At 34.6% G+C, this 27,190-nt stretch overlaps 1 protein-coding gene across 1 annotated transcript in view; it reads right to left on the bottom strand.

The window, feature by feature from the left end:
• Positions 1 to 25,111, bottom strand: part of LOC134243367 (uncharacterized) — a 28,793-nt gene extending 3,682 nt beyond the window's left edge. Inside the window, exons 1-4 of the mRNA XM_062725624.1 lie at positions 24,876 to 25,111; positions 21,767 to 21,895; positions 15,040 to 15,126; positions 11,206 to 11,358 (exon numbers count right to left, since the gene is read on the bottom strand). Coding sequence (XP_062581608.1) covers positions 11,206 to 11,358; positions 15,040 to 15,126; positions 21,767 to 21,895; positions 24,876 to 24,933 — 427 coding nt within the window. The 5' untranslated portion in view covers positions 24,934 to 25,111. The remainder of the gene's footprint in view (positions 1 to 11,205; positions 11,359 to 15,039; positions 15,127 to 21,766; positions 21,896 to 24,875) is intronic.
• Between the last annotated feature and the right edge of the window lie 2,079 nt (positions 25,112 to 27,190).

Genomic DNA, 27,190 nt, shown 5'->3' with positions numbered 1-27,190 from the left:
TTGATATCTTTTGAAAGAAAAAGACTTTGGGGATATAATTTGACAAAATGAGAAACAATTTATGGACAATTATTTTTCAAGAAGAAAAACGAATATATTTTTTAGCGATTAGAATCGGACCAAGCGGCTTTAATATATTTTAAAACATTTATTTATCATCATCTTTTCTATCTATAGAATAAACCAAATCATAAATTTTATTTTTAAATAAATAAGTAAAGCTTTTGTATAAACAATGGTACATGTATGTCCAGGCGGCGCAACCTCGAAAACGACAGGTTTTTTTGGCCTAAGTGTAACAAAGATAAACTATTTTGATATGAACATTTGACATCCAAAAAATCCCGTTAATTCAGGTATGTGTTATGACACTATAGTTCCATAAAATGTGAAATTTTACCTAATTCTGGAAGTTCTATGAAATTTTATTGTAAAGAATATGGGCGCATTTGGCGAGTGATCTGCAGGAATCATTTGTATGAAACATTTATGGTTTAAATGTCCATGATTTGGTTTGCTGAACATAGCTGGTCAGATTTTACAAACACGTCCATAATTTTTTTTTTATTTAGTTTGAAAGATCTTGTGAAATTGTGACATTTATGCCCGTTTTTCCTAGGGGGTACTATAACATAAAATAAACACCTAAAATATTTAATGCATAGATGCATGATACGTGTACATGTACATTTATATAATAGTGTTGCATTATGCATGTACTATGCCTAAATAGTAGGCAGGGTTTGACACATCATGGTGCACGAGCCGGAGGCGAGTGCACTATGTGTCAAACCCTGCCTACTATTTAGGCATAGTACATGCATAATGCAACACTATTGTTATTATTATGCTGACTGTTGTTATTATTTATGCGGCAATCCATTTGATTTTTTCCTGAAAATAATGGTGGTAACACAGCGCACTTGCAAAAACTCATTCAAATTCTTCATGCTATTTTAGTTGCATGCTTAGTTATTTTGGTTACTAGTATTTTCTCTAAATAAGTCAGAATTTTCTGTCCCAACGATACTCATCTTTATTTTCTGTTTTGTTAGTAAGACTGATTTGTTTACAGACGTGGATTCTCATTGATAATTTTCTTTTACATCCTTCAATCAAGCGCTATATAAAAAAGCGTTTTAATGACCCCATGATATCAATTCATCTAACGATCTGTATGTAATTAGTTTGAAACTTTGTTGTACACATTTATCTAAGATTCCTTAGAATAAATATAACTGTTTTCAAATAATATTTGTCTATTTTCTCCTTCTTGTGTCAATTGTATAAATTAAATTTATATATTTTATAAAATTCTCCCAATCATTGATCGTCTCTGTGGCGTAATCGATAAGGCATCGGACTAGCAACCTCATGGTCGTCAGTTCCATTCCCGGTGGGTGTACTGAAGTATTTTATTCAGCAAATATGGCCGTGCACTATTTCGGCATAGTATGCTTACGCTATATAAATCCTTAGACCACTATGCAAAAATAGTAGGGTATGGGTTATATAGAGACAAACTGACAGGAAGCATAATAATATAGAATAGAAGATTAGAATTGATTTCGCTCGAGAACCAAACTGAACCAAAATTTATCTAATTCAAAATTTCAATACATCAGAACATAAAACGAAACTGACAATTAAAATAAATGATTTTTTGCATGAAAAAAAACATTAACGCCCGATGCCAGGCTCGAACCAAAAAATTCTTCGCTTCGAGTGTTCTGAACAGGTAACCCAAATTACTGAGCTATCACCGCTACACATTTACAGGTTATTTTAAAAGGACAAAGAAGCACCACATTCACGCATTTGGATTTTTTGGGGAAAAGTTCATTTTTCGTGGTCTCTGGGTCTTCTCTCCATTTTTAAAAAAAAGTGTATTCGTTTCTTTGAATTAAAATACACACAAATAATGTTTCAAAATCATGGGGAGAAGACCCAGAGATAGAATTTTTTTTTAGAAAAACGTGTTTAAATATGTACCATTTTGTACCAAATGTCTGATCTGGCCAATTTTCAAGTTATATTTTAGCAAATCAAAGCGCAATTTCGGGAAAATATTTTCCTTTCCTGTTGCACAGGAATCCGATAAATAAAAAAAAAAATGTTAAAATTTCATGTGACATGTCGATAAAATTTTCACTTTTCAATTACACCCAGATTCCTGCCGAATGCCAATCAAAAGCGCCCTCGTTCTTTTACATAGAGTATCGAAACAAATATTGGGGGAAGGGGTTGTATAAAGTTTTGCCCCTGGTAAAACAAGTATACACCAAGGAAATATTTAAACTGGCTAGGGGGATATAATATGCATCCAGATAACATGTTTTTAAAAAAATCTCTCACGTCAAATAATGACGTTGATGATGTGTTTTAGCTATATTGAACAAAAATACAAACAAGCTAATTCAGAGAATTTGTGTCCCCCGTTTAGGAAAAAAGTAAACCATGTGCAGTTCGGGGGGGGGGGGGGGGGGGGGGGTGCCCTGACTGAATTTGTAGGATTATTAAATGTATACATGTATACTGAAGCAAAAAAATATGCCAATATGGATATAAAGATTTAATTGCTTATTCTTTATTATGTGTATAGAAGATTCTTATTATATTATGGAATATTTATCACACTGTAATGATGATTTTATGAGTTTGTACAAGCTAGACCTCATAAATTTTCCATTTCACACGCTGAATACTATCATTTAATAAAAAAAAAGTATTTCGGAAAAAAATGGATCGTCCAGGAATCGAACCCGGGAACTCTCACATGTAAAGCGGGAGATTTACCACTACACCACGGAACTGCTGTACTTTAACAAAAATTATATGCAAAGATGAAAACACATACATGTATATTCACGTTCGATATTTCAACATTTTACACAATGCATGATGTCTAATTTAACCTTCATTAACAGTTCTGATAGATGTACATTTGTAATAAGAATATAAAGTCCGCCGAAAACCTGTTTTATACGTAATAACTCTCCTTCATGCCCCTGTGCTAAAAATAGCGACATGTAATACAACAAGAGGCCCAGGGGCCACAGCGCTCACCTGAGAACATCAGCTAGGAAAAACCACATATCATGATTTGGAAGAACTAGAATCTACACTACCTGAGGATAATTCTACATAAATATTACTAATCATGGCTTTGAAGTACATGAAAAGAAGATTTTAAAATGTTTTCCAATGTATTCCTATGAGAATATTTGGTTGGCCATTTTGGCCCCACCCTACCCCCAGGGGTCATGATTTGAACAAACTTGAATATACACTACCTGAGGATAATTTCACATGAGTTTCATCTTTCCTGTCTGAGTGGTTCTTGAGAAGAAGATCTTTAAAGATTTTTCGTTTATATTCCTATGTAAAACTTTGATCGGCCAAATTGGCCCCACCCTTCCTCCAGGGGTCATGATTTGAACAAACTTGAATCTACACTACCTGAGGATGATTCCACACGAGTTTCATCTATCTTGACCAGTGGTTCTTGAGAAGAAGATTTTTAAAGATTTTTCCTATATACTCCTTTGTAAAACTTTGATCGGCCATTTTGGCTCCACCTTACCCCCAGGGATGATGATTTGAACAGACTTAAAACTACACTACCTGAGGATGATTCCTCATGAGTTTTATCTTTCCTGGCCCAGTGGTTCTTGAGAAGAAGATTTTTAAAGATTTTTCCTATATACTCCTATGTAAAACTTTGATCGGCCATTTTGGCCCCACCCTACCCCCGGGGGTCATGATTTGAACAAACTTGAAACTACACTGACTGAGGATGATTCCACATGAGTTTCATCTTTCCTGGCCCAGTGGTTCTTGAGAAGAAGATTTTTAAAGATTTTTCCTATATATTCCTATGTAAAACTTTGATCGGCCATTTTGGCCCCACCATACCCCGGGGGTCATGATTTGAACAAACTTGAATCTACGCTGACTGAGGATGATTCCACATGAGTTTCATCTTTCCTGGCCCAGTGGTTCTTGAGAAGAAGATTTTTAAAGATTTTTCCTATATTTTTCTTATGTAAAACTTTGATCGGCCATTTTGGTCCCACCCTACCCCCGCGTTCATGATTTGAACAAACTTAAATCTACACTATCTGAGGATGATTCCACATGAGTTTCATCTTTCCTGGCCCAGTGGTTCTTGAGAGGAAGATTTTTAAAGATTTTTCCTATATTTTTCCTATGTAAAACTTTGATCGGCCATTTTGGCCCCACCCTACCCTCGGGGGTCACGATTTGAACAAACTTGAATTTACACTATATGAGGATGATTCCATATAAGTTTTAGCCTTCCTGGCAAAGTGGTTCTTGAGAAGAAGATTTTTAAAAAATGCAATTAATTTTTCTCAAATTCATAATTATCTCCCTTGGAAAAGGGCGTGGCCCTTCATTTGAACAAATTTGAATCCCCTCTACCCAAGGATACTTTGTAGCAAGTTTGGTTGAAATTGGCCCAGTGGTTCTTGAGAAGAAGATGAAAATGTGAAAAGTTTACGACGACAACAACAACGACGACAGACAGCGGACAAATTTCGATCAGAAAAGCTCACTTGAGCCTTCGGCTCAGGTGAGCTAATAAATACTAATAAAACAAACGGAGCAGGACACTTTGAGAGGGGTGAGAGGAGTCCTAGGGACTTTTGGTATAAAATTACATTGCAAAAGCTCAAAATCCTCTTCAAATATCGCCCGTAAACGATAGTGTTACACACAAACAGAATGTATATATTTATGACCTTGAACTTTGACCTTTTGACCTCAAAATCAATAGGGGTCTTCCTTAAGCCACAGATAGCTCTTCTGTAAAATTTCATTGCAAAAGCTCAAAGGATTCTAGAGATATCGCGCGACACGAAAGTGTTATAACAGACAGAATTTGCAAAATTATGGCCTTGACCTTTGACCTCAAAATCAATAGGGTTCTTCTTTAGTTCATAGGGAACTGCTATGCAAAATTTCATTGCGAAAGCTCAAAGGGTTCTCGAGATATCGTGTGGAAACGAAAGCGTTACAGACGGACAGAATGACGGACGGACGGACGGATGAACAGCTAGACAGACGGACGGACAGACCCAAATTAATATCCCCCACTTTTCAAGCGGGGGACAAATATGCTGGCACAATCAAGCTCTCCCAATGTATAAATCCATTTTGCTACATTATATGCATTGAAAGCTTCTGTTCAGGATAACATAAAAACAGTCGTAACAAGCTAATTCAGAGAATTTGTGTCCCCCGCTTAAGGAAAAAGTAAAACAGTTCAAGGGGAGGGGGAGAGTCGGATCCCCCTCACTGAATTTGCAGAATTATTAAATGTATACATGCATGTATACTGAAGCAAATAAAATATACCATTATGGATACAAAGATTTAATTGCTTATTCTGTATTATGTGTATAGAAGATTCTTTTTATATGGAATATTTATCACACTGTAATGATGATTTTATGAGTTTGTACAAGCCAGACCTAGTAAATTTTTCATTTCGCGTGCTGAATACTATTATTTAGCCAAAAAAAAAGTATTTTAAAAAAAAAGTTGTCCGTCTGGGACTTGATCTCGGGAACTCTCACAATGGAAGCGAGAAACATACCACTAGACCACGGAATCGCTTTACATGGAGTCAAGTATATACAGAGGTGAAGTCACATACATCTATATATTCATGTTCGGTATTGTCGAAATTTTACACAATCCATGGTGTTTGATTTATTTAGCCTTTATTAGACAGTTCTAATAGATGTAATAAGAACATTAAGTCCGCCAAGAACCTGTTTTATACGCAATAACTCTCCGCATGCCCCTGTGCTAAAAATAGCGACATGTAATACTATAGATACCAGTAAAACAAACGGGGCGGGACACTTTGAGAGGGGTGAGAGAGGTCCTAGGGAGTTTTGGTATAAAATTACATTGAATAAGCTCAAAATCTTCTTGCAATATCGCCCGGAAATGATAGTGTTACACACAGACAGAATGTATAAATTTACGACCTTGAACTTTGACCTTTTGACCTCAAAATCAATAGGGGTCTTTATTAGGCCACAGGGAGTTGTTATGTAAAATTTCATTGCAATAGTTCAAATGGTTGTAGAGATATCGTGTGGAAACCAAAGTATTATAACAGACAGAATTTGCTTATTTATGACCTTGACCTTTGATATTTTGACCTCAAAATCGATAGGGTTCTTCTTTAGTCCATAGGGAGTTGCTATGCAAAATTTCATTGCAAAAGCTCAAAGGGTTCTCGAAATATCGTGTGGAAACGAAAGCGTTACAGACAGACAGAAAGACGGACGGACGGACGGACGGACAAACCCAAATTAATATTCCCCACTTTTCAAGCGGGGGACAAAAACAAGACGGGTTGAAGTCATTACTCAGCTGTAGGGAATCTCATCAAAATAAGTGTACGAGGTAGAAGAAACGGGAATTGAAAAATAATGACGTTGTCGGACGTCATGAAACAAAGCGGCGACGGGTGATCATATAATGTCGTTTTTTATTTTATAATAATTGTGGGAAATAATGAAGGTATCAGGCTAAAATTTTCAACATATATACATTTTTTTTATTGATTTATGTCCCTTATAAATTTTGTAAGCTCAGACAACATACCTGTAGTACTAATTTTATAGCCTCAATCCACGAACTTTCTGATAACCCCTCGTAGTGTCTTCGAATTTGTATGCACCGTTGAAAAATCGTATATACCTATCACAAATCAATAAACCAAGTTTATTCTGATTACTTTTAAATGTTTGAACAATTATCTTGTCTCTGACGTCTTTTCAACCGCATTAAAACATTTTTTTTTTTTTATCAGACGCTGTCCCGTTCGAAAGGCTTTCGTCGCATTTTCTGTCAACTTTTGACACATATTTCTTAGGGTTTTTCCCGGGTTGCTTATTATTTTCAATGTATTTACAGTAACCGATACTTAAAATATCAAAATACGATTATAGCCTCTTTATTTGTGTTACATATAATTTTTTTTAAGCTTTGACTTGTTTTATAAAAAAAATAATCATTTTAATCCAAACACTTCATCACAAATTTTATGGCATTTTAACCTTGGTGCGTGCGCACTATCTGCGACATGTCAAGATCCCGATTTTTTACATGAAAAGTTACATATACATCAATAAAAATGACATCTATCTGACTTGGTATTTCATAAGAAATATTTCCATATACAAACGGTATATATACTTGTCAAAATTTCTAAGTCCCACTTTTATTTTTTTCAAAAAGTTAAAAACCTTAACATCAATTTACTAGTTGCTTATAAATTTGCCTTTAATTTGCAATTCTTACCGGTCAAGACTAAAAAAATTGTAATGGAATGTGAAATTATCCGACCGTAACCGTTTTTGTTAAAAAGTAGGAAGTTCGAGTTCCATATGTTTTTCGGGTATACCGGTATTCTTCATATTTTTTACTTTCGTGTTCTCCATCTTTAACTGGTGACGAAATACAAAAAAAAAGTTTAATTAATATTCGGTGTATGTCCACACAACAATGTGCAAGTGAATTTCAAATGGCCCAAGCTAGTCGTAGTTAACGAAAGTTCAGTTTCCTTTCACTGTGTGACTTAATTTTACTAAAGCCTTTACAATTACCACCCGAAAAAACCTACAAAGCATACCTGAATTCTTTTAAATCAAAAGAAATCGCTAGATTTTCAACAAACACAACAAAATCATCCTAGAGTTTATCCGGAAAAATCAATGGAATCAGAACCGGTAGTGCCCCCCCCCCTTCAATGTCAAACTGAAGGAGTAGGGAGTACATGTAAGAAGACATTATGTAACTATTGTCGACAAGTTCCCTTGTAATCCTAATCTCAACCATAATTGCATGTATTGAAGAAGATAGACCGAAGTCTGAGAGAGTTTTTCCAGCAGCAGAATCTAGCGGAACTAGAAAACGACTTAGTTAGCTCCACATGAAAAAAATTCAATAAAAGAATTTTTCTTAAGTAGTGTGAACTCTTTGAGGCACAGTTGTCTTGCTGTGAATTTCTTTGAATGGAGGATAATGCAGTATATAACGTTGTGAATTTTTAATTCTTGGGTGCCTTAACGTTTCTGCATATTGTGTTAAAGCGCTTCAATAAAATAAATTTATTGAGAAAAATTGTTTTTCTAATATTTTATCCTGTATACTTATTTATTTATACTGATAAAAAAAATCAATACAAGAGCGGTGTAAAGCAAAAACTTCCTGGGGACTTAGAAATTTTGACATATATATAGAACCATTTATTTTAACAAAAACGTCATTGTCTACGAACTTTTTGGACAACCCTCGTTTTTATCAAAATATCTTTGTGATATTCCATATGTACAAATTTAATTATCCTAAATCAGCTGTGAATAGACCATATGTTAGCTAAGGTCCCCGATTCCTCTTTTGCTTCCTTTTCATTGATTAATAAAGAACCAGAAGTCTCTGTCGAGACTGTAGCTCTACTGGTATGTACACTGTACTTAAAACAAAGGAAGTGAAAAGTAGCAGCTGGGACTTGAAACAGCAATACTCGTATATTTTTAGTAACCATGGCAACATCGTTCAAAGAAATTAAAAACGGATATACAGAATTACGTACATGTATCTAAGTGTAGTCTACTTGTGTGCCAAATTATATTGAAATCAGACCAAAACTGTAGGAGGCGTAGCATTTTGAAAGTATTTCATAGAAATTTCTATTTTTAGTAACCATGGCAACACCGTTCAAAAAATTAAAAAAAACGGATACACAGAATTATGTATCTACGAGGGGTGATAAAAAAGTTCGCGAACAAATTGAATAACTTCCATCAAAGAAATAAAATTGTGTTTCAGTGTTCATTATTTTTCAAAGCAGCCTTCTCTGATTTTAGTGCACATCTGCCACCGTTCCACCCCTGCGCGAATCACGTGGTCTAGGCGTTCACGTGACATGCTCCGAAGTAGTCTGTTCAAAGGCGCTAGCATATTTTTCAGAGTCTTATATTTCTTACCATGCAAGTAAATTTTATAACAAGAACATTCCATTTGTCAGTTCATAAATGTCCGAATCTCCGATATAAGATGGTTGGACAAGGATATGCTTTGCCAGAAAGAGCACTGGGGCCATCACAACCCGAGTCAACTGTCTTAGGAATGTTGTTTATCCGATATGGATATATAACATGGGGGTGTTCTTTTCATCATATTTAATATATTGAAAGTCTAAAGTAAACAATATTTTAAGGATTTAATTATTATATACATAATTGCTAAGATATTCAACTATTTTTTAGCTGAAACTTCGCGATCTTTCATTACAAACTGCACAACAGCAGAGAGATATCTTCCCCAGCTTGCCTTCGCTGGGCAACTAAACAAAAGGCATTTTGAACCACCCACACTCTTCACTAAAACAGTCAATCCAATTCATTATTGAACGTCTACAAAGTATATTGTCTTCATAAACCTTATACAAATTATTATAAATTAATTCAAATGAATTTCAAAGTTATACGCTTAACTTTACAGCCGTTCTTTCCCAGAGTAAAATTGGGGCAACCATTTTTAGCTCACCTGAGCCAAAGGCTCAGGTGAGCTTTTCTTATCACATTTTGTCCGTCATCCGTCCGTCTGTCTGTAAACTTCACATTTTCGACTTCTTCTCAAGAACCACAGGGCCAATTCTGATAAAACTTGGTACAAAGCATCCTTGGGTAAAGGGAAATTTAAATCGTTAAAACGAAGGGCCAGGCCCCCTCACAAGGGGAGATAATCAAGAAAAAACAAAAATAGGATGGGGTCATTAAAAAATCTTCTTCTCAAGAACCACTGAGCCAGAAAAGCTGAAACCTATGTGGAAGCATCCTGGGGTAGTGTAGATTCTAATTCTTCAAATCATGACTCCCCGGGGGTAGGGCGGGGTCACAATGGGGAATCAAAGTTTTACATAGAAATATATAGGAAAAATTTTTGAAAATCGTCTTCTCAAGAACCACTGGGCCAGAAAAGCTGAAACTTATGTGGAAGCATCCAGGGGTAGAGTAGATTCTAAATTGTTCAAATCATGACCCCCCCGGGTGTTGGGCGAGGCCACAATGGGGAATCAATGTTTTACATAGAAATATATATAGGAAAAATATTTTAAAATCTTCTTCTCAAGAACCAATGGGTAAGAAAAGCTGAAACTTATGTGAAAGCCGCCGTGGGTGGTGTAGATTCTAAATTGTTCAAATCATTACCCCCGGGGATAGGGCGGGGCCACAATGGGGAATCAAAATCTTACACTGAAATATATTGGAAAAATCTTCTCAAAAACAACTGGGCCAGAAAAGCTGAAACTTATGTGGAAGCCTCCTGGGGTAGTGTAGATTTTAAATTGTCTAAATTATGATCAGTGGGATAAGGTGGGGTCACAATATGTATTACAAGGGGGAAATCTGGTAAAGAACGGAATGGTCAAAGCTTCTCAGGTAAGCGATGTGGCCCATGGGCCTCTTGTTCGTCATGTGTTACCTACATTGACGCCATTTTTACAATGTGAGGTCTCAATGATGGAGAAAATAATTACTTTTCATATGCTAATTATACAGAACATGTGCATGACTATAAGTGTGCCCAATTTCATTCTGATCAGTTCTATATTTTTTATCACCCCTCGTACATTGTATTGTACGTACACTTATAGTCTACTTGTGTGCCAAGTTATATTGAAATCAGACCAAAACTGTAGGAGGAGTAGCATTTTAAAATATTGTTAACAGACAGACGGACAAATAGACGGACGCATTACTATCGAATAATCTCGTCTTTTTTCTGACCAGTAGAGCTAAAAATTAACAAACACAATATTTTTCAGCTTTTCAATACGTGTCCTATAATCTTCATACGGAATGAAAAGCTCAGAAAACAAATCAAGAACATACAAACAAGGAACAAATTAAACATCTACAGCAAAACTCATTTGGTACGAACATGGATTTAGCAAATTTACGGATATAGCGTAGTCAATTGGGATCCCATCTATATAAATTAATTAATTTCTTTAAAGTTATTATGAATTACAGATATAGCGAAGAATTTCACAGGTCCCAGTGACTTCGTTATAACCGAGTTTTGCTGTATAAACATTGAAAATGTTTTATTGTTATACAGTTGGATTAAAAACAAAAGATTCGCCATATTTACCGTAACATTTCCGAATTGTATTGCTTCCGACAGGTGAGATATGTCCCTGAGGGCAAAGTTCACAATTTGTCTGACCAACAAATTTTTGAAAGTACCCTGGTCCACACATCTGACATCCATCACCAATCTGGTAGGTACCCGATGGACAATAAACTGAAATAATATGTAGTACGAAAACATGAATAATAATTGAATTTTCCCATGAATTATTTTAATATGACTATGCATAAATAGGAAATAAGTTGACAATAGAAGCAGTTGATGATTAAATCGTATTTTAAACCCCTAGATTTGAAAATCTTACGGATTTCCTATTTTCAGCATGTTTCCCCGTGTAGCTTATTAAATTTTTTTTTAATGAAATCAGGTAATTTTGAAATTTTAATAAAATATAAATGTGTATCCTTGCAAACTGATAAAACTGGAACATTTTGATTTGCATTTTCCCCCATTCAAATGTAAAATCATGTCGCATTTGTTATTTATTTCTTTGCTGAAGAATGTTATTACCGTCTTCCTTGGAAGACGGTATTGTATAGTTGAAGTTTTTTACAGTCTTCGGACTATGCACTTCCTCCACTCTTAAAAAAGTTTTACTTAGTAGTCATTTTTTACTTGAAATAACAAAGATAAGTAATAGATAATTACTAAGCATTTACTTAAAATTTAAAATCAATTACTGAAATATATGTCAATTATTAGATTCAAATGTTTTACTTGATTTTTGTATTTTAAAGAATTGTTTTACTTACACACTAAAAAGTTTTACTTAGTAATTTATATTTACTTAAATTTGTGTATATAAGTAATAACATTACTTGGTCTTTACTTACATTTTACCACTACTTCAGTATTTACTATATAATTAATATTTTAATGCCCCCGTAAACGAAGTTTTGGGGGTATATAGTTTTTGTCGTGTCCGTCTGTCTGTCTAGCTGTCTATCACAGGGGCCTGTAACATACTGTATTTGATTTTACGTAATCACCATATGTATACAAAAAGAGATCTTTCTTTGTATATATATAGTGATTACGTAAAATCAAAAACAGTATGTTACCGGCCCCTGTGCTGTCTATCTAGCTATCTCTCTGTTTGTCTGTTTATCCGCAGAAACTTTAACCTTGCCCATAACTTTGATTTAGCGGAGCTATGACTTTCATATTTCACACGTGTATTCCTTGTGACAAGACGTTTCTTTGAGTATCACCAAATTTGACCTTGAAGTTTGACTCACTTATACACAAAAAATCCAAACTTATTCTTTATCCAAATCTTTTGAACAGTAAATACCAGGACATTTATACTTCACATATATATTTTTTGTTGAAAGAACTTTCATTGAATACCAACAACTATGAAATTTTGACCTTGACCCTGGAGATTTCCATCCTTGTGAAAAAAACTTTAACCTTGGCCATAACTTTTGAACGGTAAGGAATAGGGCTTTCATACTTACATATATGTAATCATTTTGAGAAGACCATTCATAGGATACCAAGAACTTTGACCCTTTGACCTTGGAGTTTGACCCACTTTTAAAAAGCAAACCTTGACTGTAACTTTAAAAGGATTAGGGTTAGTGCATTCATACTTTAAATAGTTCATCCTTGTGACAAGACCTTTCTTTGGGTACCACCAAATCTGTCCCTTTGTCCACGACCTTGGAGTTTGACCTACATTTCTAAATTGGTAAACTTGACCATAACTTCTGAAGGGTTAAGGCAAGTGTTTCCATATTTCACATATGCATTTTTTGTGGCAAGACCTTTCATTAGATACCAATAACCTTGACCTTTTGACCTTGGAGATATCAAGAAATCCCAATAATTTAAATTTGCATATAAGAAAAGTTTAACCTCTGCTATGTTGCCATACAGGAGCATAGGTGTTTCACAAACACATCTTGTTTGAATTGTATTTAATTGATTTACTTAAAACAAAAAATTATTTACTAAATCAAGCAGAATTCAGATCAGTAATTACTTAAATATGATAGTCTAATCACTAATTGTCTGTGAGGATGAGTTATCTTTCTTCTAAATATACCTTCATGTGAAAAAAAAGTCACACTAATAAAAATGCTATATTAAGTACTTGAAATGTTTAACCATTTTTAAAATGGTCCTTAAAAAGATACAACTTATTCAATTTTTAAGGCTTTCGAAGTTGGAATCAAATGTTTTATTGTTATATATAATAAAACAATTACAAAGAAATTGGCAAAAGAAATAGAAAGTATAATTGTTTCCATCATAAGTAGATTTCTTCTATTAAACTATTCAGAGGGCCCAATTAGGGAACTCTGATAAAGAAATCTGTGAGTAGTACTCACATGTCAGAGGGTCGGTACCTTGCAGTGTTTCTTGTAAATAATGGCGATTTTAGTAAATATGATAAGTATTTCATTTACTTAGTATTCTTTTGAGTAATAATAATCTAGATTTTAATTAATTGCAGAATTACATTTACTTAGTAATAATTCATAAAATTTAGTAAATAGAAAGCATATTATCTCTAAATGAAGTAATAATTATTTAACAAAAATGAGTAGTTCATTTACTAACTTAAAGTAATACAATTCCTATAATTTAAGTAATTCTATTGATACTTAGTAAATCATTTTATAAGTAAATGAATTCATCCTTATTACTAATTATGTTTACAATTACTAATCATGATAGTCATTTACTTGCTATTCTGACTAAATGGATTACTAATAATTACAAGTTTTTCTTAATCTAATATCTTATTTAAAAACAACAAGTAAAACTTTTTTTAGAGTGTCTCTTTTGTGATTGGTAGAAAATGCATGATGAGAAAATTTTCAATTATTTCATTGGTTGAAATGCTGTTCAAGGCAAGGGAGATAACTTTCTGATGATCTAATTTTCGTACGACTTAACAATTTTGCAAGATTTTCAATCTTTAAAAAAAATGACAAAACGAACAACAAAATCAGCAGTGATTAATTCCTAATAACATGATTTTTTGTATAGCAAAAAATAAAAAGATCTCTTTAACTTCATTATAAATAAAATTTGATTTTTATTGCTTACAGGCTTTACAATTTGTTATTATTCTTTTCCCCTTTCTTGTTTGAAGAAGGAAATGGAATCAGCCGAGGTTTGTCGAAAGCTCTCGGCGAGTCAAAGTTTACGGAGATGACCGAGCGACAACCGTGGTAGGGCTAATGCCAGTAAAAAGCTAATGTAGAAATACAAAATCAAGAAATTCAAAAGAATTATACGGCCTGATAGGTGTAGATCAGTTTACAGTTTAAGATTGTTGCTAAAGGCGGGAAGCTTTTTTAAAAAGCTCTACTTGGTGTAAAATATAATTGAATTTGATACAAAGCTTATTAGGACAAGGAGTCCGAATAGCCTCGTTAAAAAGACAACTGAAAACTATTTTGTCTTATTTATTATCAAAAATAGTAAATGCAGCTTGAATTCTTTGATTTTTTCTCCATTTACAATACATTTCATAGAACTTACAATAGGAGAGAATGAAACACAAGGAACTGATAGCTTCACTTACAAGATATACTTAACGAATATTTTATCACAGTTTTGCTACGATTGTTGTGAAGTGTATTAAATGTAATCGGAATTATCTATTTTTAGTCAGCAGTGACAACTTCATCAAAGTATCATTTTATTTGGTTACAAACAAGCCATTATTTTTTTTCATCAAAATATGTTCAGCCGACTTCAATGAAAAAATACAGATTTAAAGTATATTTGTACAATTGTTGAAATAGTCTGTTGTTATGTGTTTTTCATTATTTTAAATTCGCAATTGTTTCAAATATTTACAAAAAAAAATCTTACCACAACTACCGAAATAGTTGAAAGCTCCCTCCTCGCAGATGGTTTCAGCTGTTACAATTACAACGATTCCGGAAACTTCGACAATATCTGTAAATCAAAGGATTAATTGCGATGTTATATATGGAGAAAACGAACAGTATTCAAGTTCAAAAGTCCATTAAACAAAACAAAATTAATTGGAGCAAAGAAAACACAGACCTCGAAAACATCAGAGGTGGATCAGGTGCCATGGAGGAGTGAGCATCCCCTGCCGACCGGTCACACCTGCCGTGTGTTCTTTGTCGTGATCGGAAAATAACGGAAAATCCGTCGTCAATTCAGTGTGTAAATAATGACCTAATAATTTGTATGAAAATCGTCAGTCAGTATTTGCTGACAAGGTCATTGTTTCTACCACAGAAATTACGAAATGATGACTTAACACGAGATTGCTGATATTCTTGATTCATCAACTTGTTGGTCAATAATTTACCTCGTTTTAGAAATTGTACGTACGTAGACCATGTTCTTGCGAATCGATTCAAAGTTTATTCGGTATGCAAAGTATGAAGATTATTGCTGCATAAGTAAGGGAAGTTGACGATCGAATAGTTATAGAGCTTGGTATTTAAATTACCATTAACATCTTTTTTTTCAAGTAAAATGTCCAAATATGAAACAGATGTGACAGACTCTGTGGTATCTTTTATCTCAAGCTCACCAGGATGTACGAGGGTTGTTCAATAAATAATGTCCTGAACTGTACGACATACAATACATTAATTAAGCTTGACGTTTTTGAATAATTGAATCTTTAATGAATTTATAACAATTATTGTGACTACTTTTCATCGCATAGTTTCATTGTGAGAAACTGGAAAACAAGGGCTATTCGAGACACTGCATTGATAATGAATGGTAAAGAAGAAGTAAACTAGAGTAAAATTAAACGCTTCATTAAAGCTGCTGTAAAACTCGATCAGAACTCCAAAGAAATGTTCACTGAAATATGTAAAATTTACGGCAACCAATGTCTGTTTTATAGACAAATGAGCAGGTGGATTTCAATAATAAACAAGAGGCCCATGGGTCACATCGCTCACCTGAAAAGCTTTGACCATTCTGTTCTTTACTATTTTTCCCTTGTAATACATATTGTGACCCCACCCTAACCCAATGATAATAACTTAAACAATCTGAAATCTACACTACTATAGGATGCTTTGATTCAACTTTGTAAAACTTTCCCCATTGTGGCCCCGCCCTACACCAAGGGTCATGATTAGAATAATTTAGAATCTACGCTACCCCAGGATGCTTCCACATAACTTTCAGCTTTTCTGGCCCAGTGGTTCTTGAGAAGAAGACTTTCAAAGAATTTTCATATTTTATTACCAGTATGTAAAACTTTGATTCTCCATTGTGACCCCGCTCAACCCCCGGGGGTTATGATTTGAATAATTTAGAATCTACACTACCCCAGGATGTTTCCACATAGGTTTCAGCTTTTCTGGCCCAGTGGTTCTTGAGAAGAAGATTTTCAAAGATTTTTCCCATATATTTCTATGTAAAACTTTGATTCCCCATCGTGGCCCCGCCCTACCCCCGGGGGCCATGATTTTAACAATTTAGAATCTACACTACCCAAGGATGCTACCACATAACTTTCAGTTTTACTGGCCCAGTAGTTCTTGAGAAGAAGATTTTTAAAGATTTTTCCTATATATTTCTATGTAAAACTTTGATTCCCCATTGTGGCCCCGCCCTATCCCCGGGGGTCATGATTTTAACAATTTAGAATCTACACTACCCCAGGATGCTTCCACATAACTTTCAGCCTTTCTGGCCCAGTGGTTCTTGAGAAGAAGATTTTTTAATGACCCCACCCTATTTTTGTCGTTTCTTGATTATCTCCCTTTGTGAGGGGAGTTGGCCCTTCATTTTAACAATTTAAATTTCCCTTCACCGAAGGATGCTTTGTATCAAGTTTGGTCAAAACTGGCCCAGTGGTTCTTGAGAAGAAGTCGAAAATGTGAAAAGTTTACAGACGGACAGACGGACGGACAGACAGACGGGCGAACGGACGAACGACGGACAAAATGTGATCAGAAAAGCTCACTTGAGCTTTCGGCTCAGGTGAGCTAAAAATTATATAATGGGCAGCGAAAATTGGTTCCGATCTTGCTAATAAAAAATATAACAGCTAATGTACTGTATGCCAAATTTCAACAAATAATCACTGATGATGTATGACTGACTTTAAGACACATAGCAAATTTGATAGACATCATTTCGGGAGTAGTTCGTTATATTTACCTGGGCGTGACGTTCCAGGTGAATATAAGGATTTATTTTCTCTATATTGATCTATAAATAGATCGGGAAATTTTAAATTGATACAAATAGCTTTGGAACGCTATATTACACCTGCTACAGACTTTTACTCATGTAAATATATTATTAGACTAATGTATAAATTGTGGTTGGTGTTGTAACTGAGGTTGCCGGGACCTCCTCCCTTAGATACTTTTTCTTAACAAACATTTATACTTTTTTAAAAGCTCTCACTTCTCCCTGATAATCCTTCATCCTTTCAAACTCTTACATATAAAAGAGCCTGACAGTAATTCAAATTAACATGTCCGGTGAAGTTTAGGTACATTGTAACTCTGCTTCTTCTTTATAGTTGGTTAGGACTTCAACAAATTCAAATAAGAAATAAGTTGTATCATTTAATATTGGATCATATACTAAAACAGTTATTGCTGTTTTTCAGTCAATACGACAATTTAGCCATCTTCAAAGTACAATACTCATCTTGCCCTTCGGACTCGGTGAATATCGTAATCCTCAGGTGGCTAAATAATTGTATTGACCTCAAAAACAGCAATAATTGTATAATGTCGAGTTGAAGGCCACAGCAAATGACTTAATGAGTTCGAAAAGTTCGCAAATGATGTCAATCAATGTCAAAATTAAAATAAACACAATATACTAGGTAAAAATATTTGTTTTGTGGATTTTCAAAGTTAATTTCATTCTATTAGATTAATTAGAAATCAATTTACTTCATTTCAACCCGAGGAGCATACTCAACATACATGTTTTGTACCCGAGGAGCATACTCAACCGTATTAATTGTAACGTCGAAACATAGCGTCAAGAATTTCTTAAAAATACTACAGTGAGGTTGCCAATAACGAATCGCACCCGTTAACGAATCACTTTTAGATGAAAATTCTGTATTTTTCTTATCAAAGTCCAATACTTAGCTTAACTTACCCTGTCATGCTGAATTGTTCTTGCTTTTATCATTTATCATGAAATTATTAAATTCAACTCGTTCAATGTCCTAATTTTTAAATAAACATAACAAGCTTTTTTGTGACGCAGACCAGAAGCGTACTTTTCACTTTTCGGTACCGCTCCAATGTGAATCGTACATTCTAGGTAAACAACGAATCGCACCCGTTAACGAATCACTTTCAGATGAAAATTCTGTATTTTTCTTATCAAAGTCCAATACTTAGCTTAACTTACCCTGTCATGCTGAATTGTTCTTGCTTTTATCATTTATCATGAAATTATTAAATTCAACTCGTTCAATGTCCTAATTTTTAAATAAACATAACAAGCTTTTTTGTGACGCAGACCAGAAGCGTACTTTTCACTTTTCGGTACCGCTCCAATGTGAATCGTACATTCTAGGTAAACAAATTTGGTGCAGATGTTTAATAAAATTATGTGTCTAAAAGCACTGAAAGCGTCATACAATTTCTAAATCAGAAATAATAGTATTTGCATTAAAGTTGGGGGTATTTAGGTTTCCAATAACGAATCGCTGTTTCAAGAAATATGAGGAATCCTGCCCAAATTATAATAATTTTTCGTATGCGTTTTTTTTTTTTTTTGCACATCAGTTACAATGAAAAAACAACAGAAGATGTCTACCAAAAAGCATACAATAAAGGTGGTTAAAATACACATAATCAAAATCAGCAGCCAAAATCACTACGAACTGCTGAGCATGTGGAAACGAGAATGTCTCCCGGTGGTATATGTGCATGTAAGCTAATGTGAAGACATCAACGATCCATGATTACCACACAAAATTAAAATTTAGAAATTTTATTTATTTATCCCTTTGCAATTTAAACTTCCCTACTAAATCATTATTTCAAACAATACCTCGTTTGCAGTTTTCCTTTTCCCTAAAAAAATTATTTCAAATAATCAATTTTTATTTCTTGTCATGATCAAGCTCAAGCTCGTATAATATAAAATGCATGTTGCTAACAATACTTTTTCAATTCAACATCAAGCTAGATAAATTATAAACAGAGTTTTATGATACCCCCCCCCTTTTTCAACATATATACTAGTTAGTAAACATTTTATTTAAATTACACATTGAGAAAATGATATGCATACTGCAGCCTTTTGCCTATATGGAATATATGCCACCACTGCCGTAACGTAAAAGGAAGAAAGAGCACTATGAAAGCAGCAGAGGAGAATGAGCTGTCTTATTCATTTCTATAGAGACGATGGACAGTTGAAGTAGACCCATATAAAGTGAAACGACAACCTCCAGTATTTAATAAATCAAAATATTTAGTCTACTGTGGATGTTGGAATGGAGAAATCCAATAAATGAATCCCAACATCATCATTTGTAAAGTTGTCTCTGCTCATTGGAGGAAATTTAGGTGTTGGGTCTCGACATTTTGAAAATATAATTGTTCCTTTCAGCTATAGGTATCTCTGAAGCCAGGCTTGTAGGAAGCAATTTCAGTTGGTGGGGGAGGGGTACAGAGCCATATATTTTCAGTTGAGGAGGCACTATCACCCACCAAAATTCCTTGACAATTAATTAATCAAGCATAAAAAACGTCATCGGACGTTTTTTTTTTAGGGGGTACAATCATATATCTAGAGATATATTTTCTATCTAAATAGCGGCAAAATTATGGGGAGGGGGCGTGGTAGCTCAAATTCAATGAGTACAATTCTTGAATCAAAAATTAATTCTTCGGCTGTTTGCAGTTCATCATATAAAAGTTTTTACTTCCTCTTATATCAACTAGTCATTTGCTTTCCCTTTGATTTCATTGTTGTTGTTTTTGCATTAATTGTCGGATGCAAACAACTCAAAAAATTCCTAGCTTTTCTACTTTTTTTGAGGGGGGGGGGGGTGAAATATTTTAAGGCATAGTAAAACGTTACGTAAGAAGGGTATTTTTAAATTTACACGGTCCCGAACCAGAATAATCAGCTTTACGTCACGTGATTCGGTAATGGAGAAAATGATCCGCTAAAGGAGAAAACATCATTCATACAAGTACAGCGATAATTTTTTATTTAATCAGTGGTAATTTGGAAAATATATATGATGTTATAAGTAAAACATAGTACCACCAAACAATGTTGTAAAATGAATTTAACTCAAACTCAGGTACGAAATATCCAAGCAAATTTACTAAGTGATTCGATATCGGCAACCTCACTGTACCTCTAAACATTTCACACAGTATAATCCAATGCCCACTCACTGAATTCTTTTTCTAATTCTTGGCATTTTTAAAGGTTTTAATTTCTTTTATTATATAACTCAGCTTTCACAGGATAAGCAACTCTGAAGCGCCTATGTCTTTCCTTGGCGTTCCAAATTTTTAAAGTTTTTGTTCAGATTTTAACAGTTAAACCGTCTCTTCACAGATTGTCCTCATCCGATACAGAGTCCCTGTCACTCAGATACTGCCTGTACTATTTGTACAGACATGCACAACTCGCTCGTGACATTTTTTTTAGTCCTTCAATATTTTTAGAGTTTATACAGGATTTTTGCTGATTAAAACACAAAATTGAATCGTTATCTGCTATTCCGTGACGTTTTAAAACGTCATTGTTGTTGTCGTTTTCTATGAGTCCCGGGATCCAGGTTAGAATAGGTCCTCAGTACCCTCTTGCTTGTCGTAAAAGGCGACTAAATGGGGTGGTGCTTCGGATGAGACCGTATAAACCGAGGCCCCGTGTCACAGCAGGTGTGGCACGATAAAGATCCCTCCCTGCTCAAAGGCCGTAAGTGCCGAGCATAGGCCTAAATTTGCAGCCCTTGACCGGCAATGGTGACGTCTCCATATCAGTGAAATTTTCTGGAGAGGGACATTAAACAGTATACAATCAATCAATCAATCAATCGTTTTCTATGAGGACTATCTATCTTCTCAAGTTAATTTCTTTTCAACAAAGCAACATATTAAGTCTTATTTTGGAATACAAATCAATGTAATAATTCCTAACTTGAATTTCTAAGTTGTTTTTCGTTTTTGCTCCATTTTACAGAGAATATGACTACAGACGTTATTCTGTGTAATGTTTGTTACTCACTTGATTTTGATCTGCTCCACGATCCGAGTTTTGCATTTATAATCTTCATGTTTTTAAATAAATCTTGATATTTAAAAAAAGTTAATACAACTCATTTGGATTTACTGTTAGAAATTTCTACATATGACGTCAAATAAAAAAGATATTACTGAAGTCCACGGACATTTCGAACAACCCTCGTACCCTTCACGTACAGGTTTCTAGACAAACCTCGATAATTGTCAGTAGTATTTAACATTTATATATATTTTACTGGTACTTTTTCAGAAATATTTTACGATCAAGCTCTCTCTCTCTCTCTCTCTCTCTCTCTCTCTCTCTCTCGTAAAATTTATATAAGATATTGTTAAAATCTTACTTTGCTTTGTTGTATATGAGCTCTTTTTACGACCGCCTGGATGCGGAGTAATTGCCACAATTCTTAATTCCAATAGCTTTGCTTCCATTGCATAGTAACCGCGAACTAAATTAAATAGTGCACTGGAGACTACAATGTAAAATGAAGCGAAAGGGAAATAATATTATCAATTCTTGAAAGTAAAACATACCAAGCTTGTGGTTGTACATGGTAATTATGTTCCCCAAACGAAGTTGGGGAACATAGTGTTTTTACTCTGTTTCTTATTATTATTAGTTATTATTTTATTTTTCTTCCTGGGAAAATCTTTTCCGCGAGTGATCTTGTAAACTACACATCCGACTTAGGTGAAACCTTTTTAGGGTAAGTAGGCATGTTATGTAGATTTGCGGAATCAAGGTCATTTTGCGCGCACGTGCTTGCAAGAGCGCGCACGTGCAAAACTTATAATGACCAATATATAATGGATATAACCGTAACTTTTCTATTTTGTGACGAAATGTTTTGAAACTTATAATGTAAGGATATATTAGTAGTGTGCACAAGATGACATGGTCAAAATAACAAGATCGCACGCGCATGCACGTGCACTTCGCTTTGATTGGCTGAAACTAAAGTCTCAATATCTTTTTTGTTTTTTGATAAAATCATTTGAAATTTTGAACATAGTCATACATTAGGGAGATCTACAGCCTGTAATATAAGATTTATCATGAAAAGCATGTGCATGCACATGTGCTTGCAAGAGCTCGCACGTGCAACACGAGAAATGTCCAATATAATTGATACAGACGTAACTATTTAAATTATTGATGAAATGCTTTGAAATTCATATTATAAGTATATATAAGAAGGATAGACAAAATGACATGGTCAAAAAAGTAAGATCTCACGCGCATGCACGTGCGCTTCGCTCTGATTGGCTGAAACTAAAGTCTCAATATCTTTCTTGTTTCTTGTCATAATCCTTTGAAATTTTGAACATAGACCTACATTATGAAGATCTACAGCGTGATATATAAGAATTTTCATGAAAGCATGCGCATGCCCGCGTGCTGCAATCTGATTGGCTGAAACTTTAAATGGCTATATCTCCTTTGTTTTTTGACGAAATGCTTTGAAATTTAAAACATAGTCATGCATTAGGATATACTACAATATGATGTAGAAAAAAAATCATGAAATCACGCGCATGCACTTGTGCTGCAATCTGATTGGTTGAAACTTGAAATGGCTATAACTCCCTTGTTTTTCAACCAAACAGGATGGAATTTAGAATATAGATAGATATAAGGGACTCCTACAAGAAGGTATGGTCATCATGCACGTGCGCGCACGCGCGTGCATTTGGAACGAGTGAAATGAAAAATACGTTTGAAAGAGTGATTTTTCATACTTTTGGACTGAATGCTTTAATATATTGTATATTCAGATATGTAGATAGTGTAGACAAGATGATATAATCATAACGCACATGCATTTACATGCGCACGGGTGCAATGCTAAAATTTGAATATAATTGGTATCCTTCTGAGAAAACGTTGTTAAAGTCAAAAATGCACAGAGTTTGTCTTATATAATGAAGCTTACAGGGAATATGGCACCAAAAAGGGAGTTGGGGAGCGTTTGGGGAACATCTGTAACGGTTCCCGTTACAATTAGCACTAGTTTAATAACATTTTAAGGTTCGTTTAACTTCGAACATTATTAATATTAGTATATATAGGTAGTGTTATAATACACTTGTGTTTAACACACTTGCATACATGACCCCAGAAACTATTAACAAGAGGCCCATGGGCAACATCGCTCACCTGAGAAGCTTTGGCCATGCTGTTCTGTACCAGATTTCCCCCTTGTACCCCACTGATCATAATTTAGACAATTTGAGATCTACACATTCCCAGGAAGCTTCCACATAATTTTCAGCTTTTCCTGCCAATTGATTCTAGAAGAAGATTTTCAAAGATTTTTCCTATATATTTCTCAGTAACTCTTTAATTCCCCACTGTGGCCCCGCCCTATCCCCGGGAGTCATGATTTGAACAATTTAGAATCTACACTACCCAAGGATATTTCCAAATAAGTTTCAGCTTTTCTGGTCCAGTGGTTCTTGAGAAGAAGATTTTCAAAGATTTTTCCTATATATTTCTATGTAAATATTTGGTTCCCCATTGTGGCCCCGTTATTAGCCCCGGGGGTCATGATTTGAACAATTTAGAATCTACACTACCTCGGGATACTTCCAAATAAGTTTCAGCTTTTCTGGCCCAGTAGTTCTTGAGAAGAAGATTTTTAAAGATTTTTCCTATATATTTCTACGTAAAACTATGATTCCCAATTGTGGTCCCGCCCTATCCCCCAGGGGTCCTGATTTGAACAATTGAGAATCTACACTACCCCAGGATGCTTCCACATAACTTTCAGCTTTTCTGGCCCAGTGGTTCTTAAGAAGATTATTCAAAGATTTTTCCTATATATTTCTATGTAAAACTTTGATTCCATTGTGGCCCCGTCCTACCGCCAGGGGTCATAATTTCAATAATTTAGAATCAACATTACCCCAGGATGCTTCCACATAAGTTTCAGCTTTTCCGGCCTATTGGTTCTTGAGAAGAAGATTGATTGAAGATTTTTCCTATATATTTCCATGTAAACTTTTGATTCCCTCTTATGGTCCCGTCTTACACCCTGGGGTCATGATTTGCAAAATTTAAAATCTACACTACCTCACGATGCTTTCACAGAAGTTTCAGCTTTTCTGGCCCAGTGGTTCCTGAGGAGAAGATTTTTTAATGACCCTACCCTATTTTTGTCTTTTCTTGATTATCTCCCCTTGTGAGAGGATTTGGCCCTTCATTTAAACAATTTAAATTTCCCTTTACCCAAGGATGCTTTGTATTAAGTTTGGTCAAAATTGGCCCAGTGGTTCTTGAGAAGAAGTCGAAAATGTGAAAAGTTTACAGACAGACGGACAGACAGACAGATAGACAGACGGACGCCGGACAAAATGTGATCAGAAAAGCTCACTTGAGCTTTCAGCTCAGGTGAGCTAAAAATGACATAATGATATAGCATTTGAATTTTAATCGTATAATTATGTCCCTACCGTTTCCTTCCTGATAAAATTCCTCTATTCGAAGTTTCACATCCTCATTTACATCCATGTCTCTTTTTAGGTTGAATTGAACGGAATAAGATCTGAGTGCAGTGTTATTCTGGTTCTGACAGTTTTGGATGCTAATTTCAATGTTGCACCAATTCTCACACACAGTCTCCTTAATTTGGCCACATTTTATATTTTTATAGTTAATCGTTACGTTTGCTCTCAATGATTTCGGCAAAATCAGATCTACAACGTAATTATATAAATTATACAATAACAATAATAGAAGGTACCAATCTAATTAAAATTAAATGTTAGTTTCTATCTGGATTTACCATCTAAGGATCACTTCATTATAAATAGGGATCTGACCTGTAGGACCGGACTTGTCGATTTCCGTTCCGATTTATGGCATTAATTTGAATGCATATAAGAATTTTTTTCCCTTAATCTTTATTTCTGTAAGTAGAGGTAGGAGGAACCCTTTCATTGATTTTCTGAGTTTGTTATCTCCAAATGAAATAGACGTCTCCACATGAGTGAAAAATTCTCGAGAAGGACGTCAAACAATATACAATCAATCAATCCAAATGTAATTATTGATATTTATGTTCCCCAAACGAAGTTGGGGAACATATTGTTTTTACTCTGTTTCTTATTAAGGTCTTCCGTTTCCAACGGAAGACCTTATTGTTTTCGTTCGGTTTCTTTTTCCCTATTATTATTTTTTTTCTTACCGATTTTTGTGCACGCGAGTTCTCGGAAACGGCTCGGTCGATTTTCACGAAACTTTCAGATCTGATAGATATTGATCTGAACCTTATTGGAAATTTTTTATAAGTACGTCGTCACTTCCGGTCGTGAGATATGAACGATTTACTGATTTTAAGAGGGTCGGCTTGTCCAGATAACTCCTCCTAAACGACTTAAGATATTGAGTCAAGATTATCAGTGAAAGTAAAGGAAGGTTTGTTGAGTTGTATACGGGTCTCCAAATTTTTCTGGCGCAAAAGGTACCGGAGCTCGGTCGGGCCAAAAAAATGTCTCAGAAACATCTCACAAAATTTGACACCTTTTGTTTCATATCGTCTTACCTGTTCACAATTTGTTAAAACATATTGAAGAGAAGTTAAGCAGAATGTTAAGAGCTTTCATATTATACCAAGAAAAGGGGGCTGATTCCTCAAATTAGGGTCTCAGAAGGGCCAAAAGTCCTTTATTGATATCTTTTTAATGAACAATATTTTGTTATAAATTACTGAAGCAAAAATGTTTATCTTTACGATCTGCAACAATATATTGAACAATTGTGATCATAGTTACGTAATTAGGGGTCATAAGAAGAAAAAATGCTAAATCTTTGATTCTTTATATCTCCAAAGGGAGAAATATTTTGATAAGCAGTATTGAATAAAAGATGTTCAGAATCGTATTCTAAAAAATATACAACCATTTAATTTTCGAAAAAAGGCCCCATTAAGGGCTGACCCCTAAAAGTTTTTATTCTGCACAGCTCAAAAACGAGAAGAAATTCTGAAAAGGTGTTTAAACAAAAAGTCTTTAAAATCCAGAGCCTCATCATTTCATATGAAGAAAAAGGGGCTGACCCTTCAAATAAAGGGCCTAGAGGGGCCAACAGACTTTCATCTGTAGACGTCTGATGATATATAAATCAAACAAAATAAATCAAATTAGGGAGTCTTGATATCATCATGTATTAACAAAGATCATAGTGAAAATATATCATCTATTCGAAAACTCGGACGGAAGACCTACTCGTTGCTTGCAACGAGATCGTTTCTAGTTATTATTAAGGTCTTTCGTCTTCACGGAAGACCTTATAGTGATTCTACTGTTTCTTATTAAGGTCTTCCGTCTTCACGGAAGACCTTCTAGTGATTCTACTGTTTCTTATTATTAAGGTCTTCCGTCTCCACGGAAGACCTTATAGTGATTCTATTGTTTCTTATTAAGGTCTTCCGTCTTCACGGAAGACCTTATAGTGATTCTACTGTTTCTTATTATTATTAAGGTCTTCCGTCTCCAACGGAAGACCCTATTGTTTTCGTTCGGTTTCTTTTTCTCTATTATTATTATTATTATTATTCTTTTTTTTTCTTACCGATTTTGTGCACGCGAGTTCTGCGGAAACGGCTTGGTCGATTTTCACGAAACTTTCAGATCTGATAGATATTGGCCTGAACCTTATTGGAAATTTTTTATATGTACGTCGTCACTTCCGGTCGTGAGATATGGATGAATTACTGATTTTCAGAGGGTCAGCTTGTCCTGGCAATCACTAAAAAACGAATGAAGAT

The sequence above is a fragment of the Saccostrea cucullata genome, unplaced genomic scaffold, assembly GCF_032062105.1.
Source record: "Saccostrea cucullata isolate Sc308-1 unplaced genomic scaffold, CSIRO_AGI_Scuc_v1 ctg2580, whole genome shotgun sequence".
NCBI lineage: Eukaryota > Metazoa > Mollusca > Bivalvia > Ostreida > Ostreidae > Saccostrea > Saccostrea cuccullata.
Note: the sequence above shows the minus strand (reverse complement) of the source record. Positions and strands in the feature narration are given on the sequence as shown.